The following is a 12,075-nucleotide window of genomic DNA, read 5'->3' on the forward strand; positions in this document are numbered from 1 at the left end:
CTGCACGAGGTACCATAGCTAACTTTACTTGAATGAGCAACATGATTAACAAACTGACTGATTCAGAATCAATGCCGCATCACAAGCTTCACTACCACTGCATTGAGTTCTCACAAATGCCTAGTCGTCTGATGAGCTCCTCTGGCATATTTTCTATATGTACCACTGTCGTCAGCATAGCCTCAACCAATTCCAATTATTGTGGCCCTGTGCAAGAGTAGGGCTGAAGTAAATTAAAGTTTTAAAAAGTAAAATTAACCGATCAATCAATCTCTTAGTCACGACAAAAATATTACACATCTTTCCTAATTTAACTGATTAATTCAGTGCAGGTAACAATCCAGGATCGTGTCATGCTAGAGAGCATTTTATCAAGCCAAAATGTATGCCGAAACTTTTGCCACTTTCTCCAACATCGACGTCTAATGGAACATTCAAGAAGAAGGTTTCCATAGCCTACTGGACAATGAAAGTGCCGATATAACCACAACCAGGGCAATGCAACTTACTCTTGAAATCACATTCAACAGAAATTTGAAGGGTTAGATTTTTTAATTCACTCATTATCCAAGGTGCACCGCAACTTTGGAGCTATCAAGCTCTCATGGTCCAGTAGCGAATGTAGTGATTCCATCCGGCATCTTATTCAGAATAGCTCTTCACACATAACATCGCACTCTGAGAAATTTTATTGCACAAGAATGCACATGAAATAAGTTCGGGTTTCGTTTTCAAAGCAAAACCCTGAAGTGCAGCAATCCGTGAATAGCGCTCCTGTGGCACTCAGACCTCCCAGCAAACCAATGTGGCATACTCTAACAGGGATGTTTGTTGAAGTCACCTTAAATTCTCAGCAGAATATCCAATAGCAGATCTGCAAACAGTCTCTGCATTTCGTGGATTAACAAGCTTATCCACGACACCCTGACCCCACATCGATTAGCAGATTAGCAACGCCCTCGCTAATTAATCTCTGCTGCGAAAGAGTCCATCCCTTGCAAGTGCAAAAGTATCATACTTGGGTCAGAATCCCATACCCAGTCACGACCATTATTACTCCATAGAAAACCATTCCGCCGGGGTCGTTGGTGTTGGTTCTGGACATAGTTGTCGTTTACGATGTCGGAATTGTCTTTCTTCTTCAAGACCAGGCCTCGAAGTGCTGTGTTTTAAGTCTGTCTGGAGCTACAGAGCTCTACGATTGATAGTTTTAATTTCAGATTGTGGGTGTATGCGGACGTCACGGACATGGCTGTGCAGTTGGGTTCCGCTACAGGAGCTAGGTCCTTGAAATTGGGGTTGCAAAGCTTGAATTTCAGCAACGGGAGGATCCTTAGCACTGCTGAGTCATTGAGAACACGGTTGGGGAGTTTGAAGCCTAGGAAGCTCGTGGTGCGGGCCGAGGAGAAAACGGTTGTTGATCTTAGAGAGGTCACTGGGGCGAAGAGAGGGGTTCCTTCGTCTTGCAAGTGCGTTCCTATCCTTGCATTATGAGAATTTGAGAATGCTTTATTCGAATTTGTCCATTGTCATATTTCGTTTAAGAGCTGCAAGGTGGGTAGGGATATTATCACCTGAAGAATGCACTTTCGACTTATAATCTGTGCAGGCGTGTGTTGGTTTCAACGGAGAGGCGAGAGGAGGACGACCATGAAGAGCGCAAACGGAGATGGGCAGGTCGGCAGGCTGCGAAGGCCCGGAAAGCTGCCCTTCAATTGGAAGAGAGATTAAGCCTTGTGAGTTCTCCGTACTGTCTTGAATCTCAAGGGATTCATGATCAGAAGTTCCGGTAGCAAATTATAATTGAGTGCAGGAATACATAATCGGTCGAATTTCTATTTATTGCATCTACTACCTGTTCAATTGAGTCCGTGTTGCATCAGTTTGCACATAAATTTTCTCCTCATGGTCTTTGTATAAACACGTGGGATCTCTTTTTCAGCCGTTGCTCGAAATTCAAATTCTAGTGTTTTTTCAATTCTTACCGTGTCTTTCTTTAGAAATTGGTAGGATGACGAGAAGTGAGGCCTGGTATATTTTATGAATGAAGTTTTCTAAATCCAATTACGATTCTAATGTTTTTATTTCTTGAGAGTGGATTGTCTTTTCAGGTTGCTCGGAAGAAAAAATATGTAGAAAAGGAGTTAGCAAAGTTGGATGGCCAGATGAAACTTGCCGACGCGCCTCCAGCAAAAGAACAAATATCAGACGAGGAACGGTATATGTTTATGAAACTTGGCTTAAGAATGAGAGCCAGACTTCTAATGGGTAAACTTTCATCTGGTGACTCTTGGACATCGTGAGTGTACATGGACTAGGAATTTCATTTTTCAAGCGAGGGTATGAGACCATGCTTGACCTATTTGTCGCTGGATGTTACGTTTTAATTTTCATTATAAAGGACTACTTCTGCCTTAAGTGATCGAGAAGATTAGTGTTATTATCAGCTCGTTAGTTGATACTTTGTGTGTACAAAATGCGAAGGATTTCTGTTCGGGTTTTCTGATCACATGTATTACGTCCTACAAACTTCGAATGTTCTGTTTTTTTTTAATGGTAGCCCGTTTAGAATTATTGGCGTTTCTTGTGCAGGTAGACGAGGAGTATTTGATGGTGTTGTTGAGAATATGCATCTGCATTGGAAGCATAGAGAGCTCGTGAAAGTCATCTTCAAGGGGCCCATATTTGAGGCTGAGCAAACAGCTAAGATCCTTGAAATGGAAAGTGGAGGAGTACTCGTTGGTATCGTGACAACTACAAAAGGGCAGGCCATAATATTCTACCGTGGCAAGAATTATCAGCGCCCTTCCGAGCTGAGACCTCGGCATCTGCTTTCAAAGCGACAAGCTTACGAACGTTCCCTGGAGATGCAGCGGAAGCGAGTAATTTCTAAACCATTTTCCTCCTTTTGAATACTGGCACTAACACTGGAGGCCTTAGCTACAAATGATGAATATACTTTGTGCAGTCAACCATTTCATAAGATTGACAGTGATGGAATTCACCTCTGGTTTCAATCATAATTGCAGCAGCTCTTTCATTTAAAGAGACATGTGTTTTTATATCTTTGTTTTCTGACGTCTCCGTATTCGGTTTCAGTCTTTGGAGCAGCACATGCTTAAGTTGGAAAAGGAGATTGGAAAATTGCAAGTAGGCCTGGTATGCGTTCCTCGCTTCTTCTCCTTGCTTGGGTTACGTTATTATGATGTGTGTAGAATTTAACGATTGCGAAGGTAGCGTGTCCATATTTTGGAGGCAAGCATTGGCTCATCTGCGGCGTTCGAAAAGCTCTGTAGCTCTTCACTTCACTGGTCGAAAGAGAGTCAACCGTATCTCAATGACAAGCGTACGCATATGATAGTTTCAGCTGGTAATTGTCGTGATAGATGATAAGGTGATTGGATGAATACCACACCAGAACATTTTCTTCAAGTCGAGAAATCATGTCATGTTTTCTTTGTGCAGTACGAAACAGGTGAAGGCAACAGTGGTCTGGAGATGGAAGAAAAAAACCTGCTAGCATTATCAGAGCCACTAGGCACTGTTCTGGAAGATTTTGATGATGAAGAGTTCCGTTCAGATGAAAATTACAATGAGAATCTGGCAGATGATATTGAGCGTTTCGGCTGGAAACGAGAGAAACCAAATCCGAGGGGTGTCGTGCTGGACCCAATTTTCAAAGCCCAGCCATTGACCATAAAAGAGAGAATTCGTCTGCGACAGGAAGCTTTGAAGCAGAGTGATCCCATGCACATCAATATAGGTAATCATTGACGCGAAAAGAGTGAGTCATGAGGAATAATAGATTTGCTTCGCCATGACTACTCTGAATGTACAATTTCTTTTCTTTTCTTTCATCACCCGAGATTAGTCTAAATCTGATCTTGGTAGCATACCGGCATCATAACATTTATCAATTTAATCCATGATTAGTTTCTCACAAGAAACTAAATTGAAGGTGTTTATTTTTCACAGGAAAGAGCAATATGGTGGCAGGCTTGGCGAAGGCAATACGCCTTTACTTTCAGAAGCAACCTTTTGCCATAGTCGGTGTGAAAGGCAGAGCGAAGGATACTCCTGTAGAGGAGATAATTCAGCAATTAGAGGTTGTATTCATGTCCTCGGGTTCTTCTTAATCTTAAATTGTACTTAGGATTTGCTAGTCAATTCACTGGTTTTCAGCTCACTATTTAGGATAAAAGATCACGTTGATCATCTCCAGATTTTTTCAAGCATCGTTATCCCTTACGTAAGCTTTCGGAGGAAGATGGTTTTCTTTTTGTGAATTGCTTTTTTGTATGTCTTGCTCTTCATTCCTCATGTTTTCAGTGCATGGCATCTTCGTATATTATCTTGGCAGGAGGCCACCGGGGCTGTGCTCGTGTCAAGAGAACCAAATAAGCTTATACTTTACCGAGGGTGGCCTGCCGGTGAACAACGTCCTGACATGGTCACTGAGAATGAAGAAGAGGAAGAGGAAGAGATTCCGCCGGAGCTCAGAGCTGCAATAATGATGGAGGAGGTTCGAGACCCAATGGACTACAGCTATCTCACAAGGGAAGAGCTTTCCTTAATTGGGATCGAGTATAAAGGGAATGGAATTAAGGAAAACGATAGGGAAGAGAACCAATCAGAGCAGGAAGTTGAAGGTGACGCTCGTTTCGCCACATGGAATGATGGAAGATGTCACACCGAAGATGATAATGGAGCAACTGAGGTGGATATGTGGGATGAAGAGAAGTGGTATACAGAAGATGAGGACGAGGACAAGGATGAGAATGGTGCAGAATCTGAAAATCTGGAATTGAAGCTGGATGGAGTTGAAAATTACTAACTGAACTGTGTTGCAACCAATTTTCACGAACTACATGGAGCTTAAGGTTATGAGGCAGGCCCAGTTGGATAACCATCTTGACGGGTGCGGTAACGGCCGATTCTCAGATGAAGGCACAGCAAGGATAAAGTTGATGGCTTCATGGATTATTACATGCTGCAAGGACCATGTTCCTCACCATTTGTTCCTCAATCTGTTCGTTGGGAGATACAATCAAAGATGTGGAGTGTCAACCCTGATAAGCTTGCGTGGCTCTGATGTGATTCATCCGGATCCTTAAGCTTTTTAGGTTGTTTGTCTTGAAATCAAGGGCTCCCATGTCAAATGCAGGTGGTTTTCGAAGGCAGGGACCGAACACGCTAATCGTGTTGATGGACGAGGATAAATGGTTCCTTGATTACTGATGCAAAATTCAAATTTGCACTCTTGTTTGATTTCTTCGTTACTTCTCGAAGAATTCATGACACAATCAGAGAGTTGGGCTGGTGGACTTGGATGTGCTGAAATCGATGACATTATCGTCGTTGGTTCACACTGTGTTCTAGCAGGTGGATTTGAAATAACAATATGGCAGCCTTCATGGAACTGGGACGGATTAGGGCCATGCAAGTAGCGCACTCAAGAGCTGAGTCGCTAAGATCCTAGTCTTGTGTGAGGACGTTACCAGCAATTAGAATCGTCATTTGGGAGCCAATAAGGACGTTGCTCAAGCGAGACCTAAAACTTTTCCGTTCAAAAGGCAATGGTAGAAAATATCAGGCACAAATCGGCTCTTGTGAGGAAGCTCGATGCTGGAGAACTAAATCTTGTAATTGAGCTTCTCGTCTCCAATCAAGGCTTCCGTGTTTTAATGCGTTTCATTGCAGTGTGCTCGTTGTGTGAAATGATGGGCAAGGAGGAACTAAAAGATCGCTGCTACGTTTTTATAGCGTGTCTACTTCGTGGATATATTTCTAATGTCGAAAGTGAGAATTCCTGCTAACTCATTAAAGAGAGCACTATGGACAGCTCGAACAAAACTGATAAGTCCCTTGTCCCATATCATTTGTTCTGACCTGTCATTTGGAGCATTAGCCTTGAGCTCCAACAAAGCCTTACGAAGGAAGCTAAAACTCAAAAGTGCTGAAGCTCAAAAGTGCTAATGCTCAGAAGCCTCCTGTTAGCCATGTGTAAATCTTTCGTAGCTGCAAAATTTGCCAGTGATCATCTACTGCAGACTCTCCCGTTTCTCGTGCGGTCACGAATGCCTGACAGAACCCCTGGGAATACCGTGGAGAGACACATTTCACAAACGCATGGCACTTTTGATGGTTTCAGAGAGCTACTGAAAGTTCGCTCCGCTTCCCTGTAGGGTTGTGTCTTGTTGTGCATATCTTTTTGTATCTTCAACGTGCTCATCCCAGCTTTCGGAATGCACCTGCAGCGATGCCGTCCTTGTCAAGATCGAAGTGGCTTCTGGAACCATTTGCGATCATCGTGCTAGTGGCAGCCATTGCGGTTGCGACAGCGCAAGACAATTGGCATGGGAACAAAGAACGCGAGAATTTTCAATTTTCTTTTTCGGAGCAGGCCGCGGATGCACTACGGTCCCAGGAGAATCTGTCTGCGGAGTATGTCGCGGGGATTGGTTACGCATTCCTGGGCACCAACGCAACGGTTTCATCGATACTTAGAGGTCCGAAGATGAGCAGAGGATTGGTGATCATGCCAGAAGCAGGAGTGGCTCCAGAGGCATACGCGCCTTTCGCTCGCGGTGCAATTCTCACTCCATAGCCATATTTGCCTTCACACACCATCCTGAAATCTCCGAGGCTCTTGATTTCGCAACTGAGGAGGGATGGAGGGATGGAGAAATAGGCATGGAGGGTAGGCGAAAGCACACTTTCCATTACTGCTAGGACTTGCACTTGGCATGTTTGTCGTTGTGACAGTGGTGGCATTGTATGGATACCATGCTACGATTGTGGAGCGGCCAACTCCCGAACTCGTCATCAAGGCTATGATGCTCCAGCCCCAACTGCAATATTGGATACTGGCAGGACATGGCAATGGGGGCACTGTGGCAGCTCACGTTGCTGTTACCTTGCATCCTAAGGTCGAGGCGCTGATATTATTGGCGTCTCCTCTGCCCAGGGATGTCAATCTGAAGCTGCTGAACCTTCTATTGGTGGTTGCCTACAGTGAGAACGATACTTTGGTGACTTCAGCCGCGGTTAAGCGCTCCTTCTCCAGGATGGCAGGTAGGACCAGTCCACAGTGTTTTTTACAGTACTACCGACACCCAGTTGCAAGATGTGTCGTTAACCAGTCCACAGTCGATAACAACGCTGTGGAAAAAACTGGCTTCTCTCTACCTCTACGCAGTCTCGTTGTCTCACTGGGCTGGTGCTATTGAGAAAGCTCTCTCATGTGGGGACAACATGAAAATCATACCAGGGCGAAACGATTCAAAACCATACCCTGGAGACATCCGCGTCAAATTCGCCGAAGTTCCAATGAATGGCACCAATGCCAATGCTATATTCGACTCGAACCACCCTTTGTTTTCTGGTACGCGCAAGTCCATCCTTCGTTGTTATGAACAAATCGAACCCTTCCGTGATTATGTCCGTTCATCTCATATTCCTGACGAGCTCCTGTAATGCCTGTAAGGCTAACTTTGAATCATAGCACTCACACGTGAAAATGCTTATAACAATATTCTTCTCTGCAGGTGTTCCTACAAATAAATGGGCGATCGCAGGACACTCGGCAGGTGGTCTAGCGGCATCTCTATACGCTAGCAGGTTTAGGCACAGGATATATGCGGCTGTGTTGCATGCTGGAGCTTGGGCAGCAAATTTCACACAATCCGACCTTCCAGTAGTTCAAATCTACGGTACCTTGGATGATATAGGTCGCGGAGGATATGACAGATATCGATACCGAAACACCGATCCCCCTCCGGAAGGATCCGGCCCTCTCGTCAACTTGGAGACCTCCAAATTCGTCCCATTACCGGTGCAAATCACTACCAAGGCGGAGATTATGGGTATCAGATGGTTGATCAGGTTGCGACACTTAGTCTGGAGCAACAACATGGAGCATTTGCTGAAGAGACCGTTGCATTTCTTAGTGAAGTGCTCGTAAAAAAATAATTCTCGCCTAATGAGTCATAAACCATATGATTTAAGAGCGAGGAGACAAGCATGACATGGCTGTCAATTGCGTAGAATGACATGTATCCTGCTGATTCATCTATTCAAAATAATGTTCATCCTTGGCAAGTTGGTCTTCTTATGCTCAGCTATTTTGAGGCTTTGAAACAATCTCTTGAGATAGCTTATCTGATTACGTAGCATGGGTAATATAACTAGATGTTTATATAACAACCTACATGACATAATTGTGTACTTGAACCTGCACTGAATCCGTTATTTCAAACACCTGCAGTGCAGGTTGCAATCTAGCGGTGGATAACCCTCAAGTCCCTGCCGAAAAGAAGACCCATTACTCAGCCTGACATTTACTTGATATTATGTTGCGATGCGGAGATTGGTGATAGGCGTTTCGGATGCTGACTTAGAACTGCTTGCCGGATTCTGGAATTTTCTGCATCAGGTTTTGAGAATTTGATGTACAAGTGTTACACGCAGCACTTGTAAAGGTGCTGCCGCTACTGTGGAGAGTACGACGACAGTGCCAAATTGCAGGGGGATAATTGATAATGTCTATGACGAATGCTCGGTGGAGCGGAAGTTAATTAACACTAATACGTTCAGATTCAGAATTGTAACTGTGAGATGGAGACAGATTCAGATCGCCCGATCGCGAACCGTGATGGTGTACTTGACGAGACGACTGTTCACAAAAGCTCACGCGGATAACGGATTTGACATGGGGCAGGTTTCATAAGTCAGAAATAGTAATGAGTGATACAGCATATGTATCAGTAATGCACTTTATGGGGTACAGAAAGAAGTTTGTACGTACCCAGTTGAGACAATCCAGCATCCAACAAAAGAGAAAAAAAGGCAAGTCGACCGAGGGACAAATGAGATGGACACCCAAAATTTTGTAGAGCATCAAATTAAAGCTCAAAGTGAGAACAAGAAAGGCAGAAAACCTCCTCTACAATCCGCCGTTGAGCGGTGAGAACTGCACAATCCAGGGTCCTCTCGTAATAATCTCTCATTCCTTGACGATATTACCATTACCATGCCATGTACCGTCGCGCTATTGTTTGAACAACCTACTGCGCTTCGCAGGTGTCGCTTACTATCCTACTAACTCTTTGCATTGACGACTATATTTCTATGTCACGAGAGCTTCAATATAGACAAAGACTTAGCAGCTGCCACTGTAGCTGCCTGTCGTAGCCCTCCACCTCCGTCGCTACCTCCACATGTCTACAAGATGTTCACAACCAAAACCTCACACCTTAACCAACTCCTACGTCTCGTTACACACCTCCCTCGTATGGGACTGAGTGTGTAAATTATTCGTGTAAACTCTTAAAGCTACAAGAAAAGCAAGCTCCTGAGGCCATGCTAAAATCTGTCGCGGAGCTTGCTGTTGGCTAGTTTGCCCATTATGTCCTCTTCACAAACCGACCCTGCAGTTCAAGTGCGTGAAAACCGTAAGACTTTTGATTTAAGTCACGACGATTTTTCCAGCTGATGTGGGCAACTTTCAAAATGGATATTCATCTATCCCAGTGGAAGATCTGTTCCTTGGCAGGAGCGATTCAGTCGATTCTCTAAGTGCTTGTGTATCTAGTGGCGAAGAAGGTGTGAATCTAAGCACATTGTTTCACTACAGAGCGGTCACCGATGGGAAACTGACCTTCATACGGGGTCGCCTCTCGGCATTGAGCTTCCTAACTTCGTATCTAATCGTCTTCGAAAACAGACGGCTCCGCCTTTTCTCTTTATATCTCAGAACTCTAGCCTCCCGGCCTCCACCAGTTTGGTCATCATCGGCACCTCCTTCTCCCATGTCCGGCACTAACCCGACGTCCTGAAGAGACAAGGAACAGTGGATTTCGTTACACAGTGCAGTTCGTTTAGCATGCATTGCTAACTGGTCTTAACGAACTGCCACTAAGAGTTGAAATGTGTGGGTAGATTCACGGGTGGTACCTACCGTGGAATTCTCAGGATTAACCCACGGCTCGCCCCTATCGGACCAGGCTGTAAGAACGTCTTCATAGTTCAATCGAAGGGTCGGCGCCGTGCGCAGGTCCTCTTCGCTTAAACCTTCGAGGCTGCATCGCAAAATTTCCTTAGCTTCACTCTTGATATTCTCAGGGCTTAAGAGCACCTTCTCTCCCTTCGGTTTCTTTGCAAAGAACTTGGCGAAAGGGCCATTGCCAAATTGATCTGCCTCTACACTGACTGCATTGTTCGTGGGGTGAACCACTGCAAGGTAAGAAATCACAGGAATCGCGTCAGCGTTAGCACATTCTGGACGATACATCTGTTTCCGACATTTTAGAACATTATTCAAAATGCTTGGAGTGAAATAATAGAAACATGTACAAAGGAGAACTCGACTTGGTGAGTCTTCCAGCGACCTACCTGTGGCAGTGGCGGTAGCCGCGCTGTCCTCACCGAAGGAATCCGGGGAGGCATCTCGGAGAGCAAGATGAAAACACAGACTGTAGTCATCCTCATATCCATCAAGGCCGGGGATGTCACCGGGAATAAAGCAGGCATCTCCTGCTATGCTGATGCTGCTGTCGACATCGCAGCAGATGTTGACACCGGAGTCTAGACAGTTATCGAAGACGCCGTCTGGGACCACAAATTGGTCAGCCATGACGTCGTCGGAAAAATCGTTGTGTGCAGCTTTGCCTTTGAAGTAAGCCGCAAACGAATCCTCAGATGGTGAGCAAACTCCATAAAAGTCACTGCGGAACTCAGGGGAGAGCTCAGGACTGGAGAGATCAAACTCAGAGCTCGACGGCGACGAGTCTTGCGCCACAGTAATGAAAGCAGGAACCTCCTGGGTGTCGTCCACAAGGAAATCTTCAGTATCAAAAATGTCTGAGAACGTTAACAGCTCTTCCTTCACTTTCACATCCTCCACCTTGCTCACCTTCGAAGTCGGTTTGGCTTCAGAAGCACGGCGTTTCAAGGGATGTGGCCTACTGGTTCTAGATCGCTTCCTCGACGACATGACCTGCACTGGGGCAGAGTGGCATTTCTTAAGACTAGATTGCTTTCGTGGCATTTCGGAGTCTTCGTCGTGATCCGCCATGGTGACTGTAACCTTCCGAGAAGATTTCATTGGGACTCCGCTGACAGTAAGCCGTACTCGCTCATGCCGTTTTGCTAGGGCGTTCGCAGAATGCACTTGTGTATCACAGCGGTCGCAGAGGTACGCTGTATCGGCACCGCAATACCACCGCGCGCTTTTGTTCGCACACACATCGCAAGCACGAGAGGCTCTCCCTGCAATCGCGATTGCTGTAGTCATCGACCTACTGGCTACTTTGGTCGCCATGTCTACCCACTTCAGTAGTGGGTGGTCGATTTTGAGAATCGGGTGCTGTCGGTCAGGGCTAAGGGAGCTTCGTTGTTCACGAAATTCGGCGCTCAGAACTCAGATGGTTTTTTCATGTAACCCACGAGCTCGATTTGTTCAACGAAAAGCACTACAACAGAGCCGTCATCGAAATTGCAGAGTTATGCACCTCCTCACTGGAGATACGAATCAGCTCGGGAAGCTCAATTTTTTGATTGGACGGATACTCAAGAAAAACTGATTGATTCTTCGTAGACCGTTCGTACTTATTTCGGCAGCAATCCGCTACAGGATAGGTATCGACAAATTATTACAGTAGCTACAGGAGGGTACCTTTGCGACACATGAAAATTTGTATCACCAAAATGGCACGACTCAACTGAGCGTATCTATGACTTCTGCACTTGTTCACATCAATCCATCAAAATCGTTCCGGTTCTTAGTTAAAAGACACGCCACCGCCACGAGCACAGGACCTGGACCTGAAGAACTAAACACCTGAAAGCCAGCGACCACTACAAAATCCTGTCCATCTCTGTAAAACACCCGGAAGCAAACCTCTGAAATCCTTCGTAAACCCACCTCGACCGACGCTTTAAAACTTTCAGGCGCTACCTAGACAACCAACCTTGGGATTGACCCTGAACAGACACTACGCTACATCACAATGGCAGAGTCCAGGGAGCTCCAGCCCTTGTATATGAATTTTCAAGGCGAGGTGGGCGGGGTGGGGT

At 45.4% G+C, this 12,075-nt stretch overlaps 3 protein-coding genes across 3 annotated transcripts; 2 read left to right on the forward strand and 1 right to left on the reverse strand.

The window, feature by feature from the left end:
* The first annotated feature begins 840 nt into the window (after positions 1–840).
* LOC112284688 (CRM-domain containing factor CFM2, chloroplastic) lies at positions 841–5,694 on the forward strand. Its single transcript, XM_024524738.3, has 8 exons — positions 841–1,469; positions 1,610–1,736; positions 2,112–2,268; positions 2,593–2,882; positions 3,100–3,159; positions 3,466–3,763; positions 3,976–4,106; positions 4,361–5,694. The coding sequence occupies exons 1-8, from the start codon at positions 1,249–1,251 to the stop codon at positions 4,832–4,834; spliced, it is 1,758 nt and encodes a 585-aa protein (XP_024380506.1). The 5' UTR covers positions 841–1,248; the 3' UTR covers positions 4,835–5,694.
* A 1,048-nt stretch (positions 5,695–6,742) lies between these two features.
* LOC112284690 (uncharacterized) lies at positions 6,743–8,100 on the forward strand. Its single transcript, XM_024524741.3, has 3 exons — positions 6,743–7,074; positions 7,271–7,384; positions 7,548–8,100. Exons 1-3 carry the CDS (start codon positions 6,747–6,749, stop codon positions 7,961–7,963), a joined length of 858 nt encoding a protein of 285 aa, XP_024380509.1. The 5' UTR covers positions 6,743–6,746; the 3' UTR covers positions 7,964–8,100.
* Positions 8,101–8,873: 773 nt separating this feature from the next.
* On the reverse strand, positions 8,874–12,075 carry LOC112284689 (zinc finger protein CONSTANS-LIKE 16). The gene is made up of 4 exons (XM_024524740.3): positions 10,393–12,075; positions 9,959–10,233; positions 9,659–9,832; positions 8,874–9,428 (listed from the first exon to the last, which is right to left on the reverse strand). Exons 1-4 carry the CDS (start codon positions 11,318–11,320, stop codon positions 9,405–9,407), a joined length of 1,401 nt encoding a protein of 466 aa, XP_024380508.1. The 5' UTR covers positions 11,321–12,075; the 3' UTR covers positions 8,874–9,404.

This window comes from Physcomitrium patens, chromosome 7 (genome assembly GCF_059467195.1).
Source record: "Physcomitrium patens ecotype Gransden chromosome 7, ASM5946719v1, whole genome shotgun sequence".
Lineage (NCBI taxonomy): Eukaryota > Viridiplantae > Streptophyta > Bryopsida > Funariales > Funariaceae > Physcomitrium > Physcomitrium patens.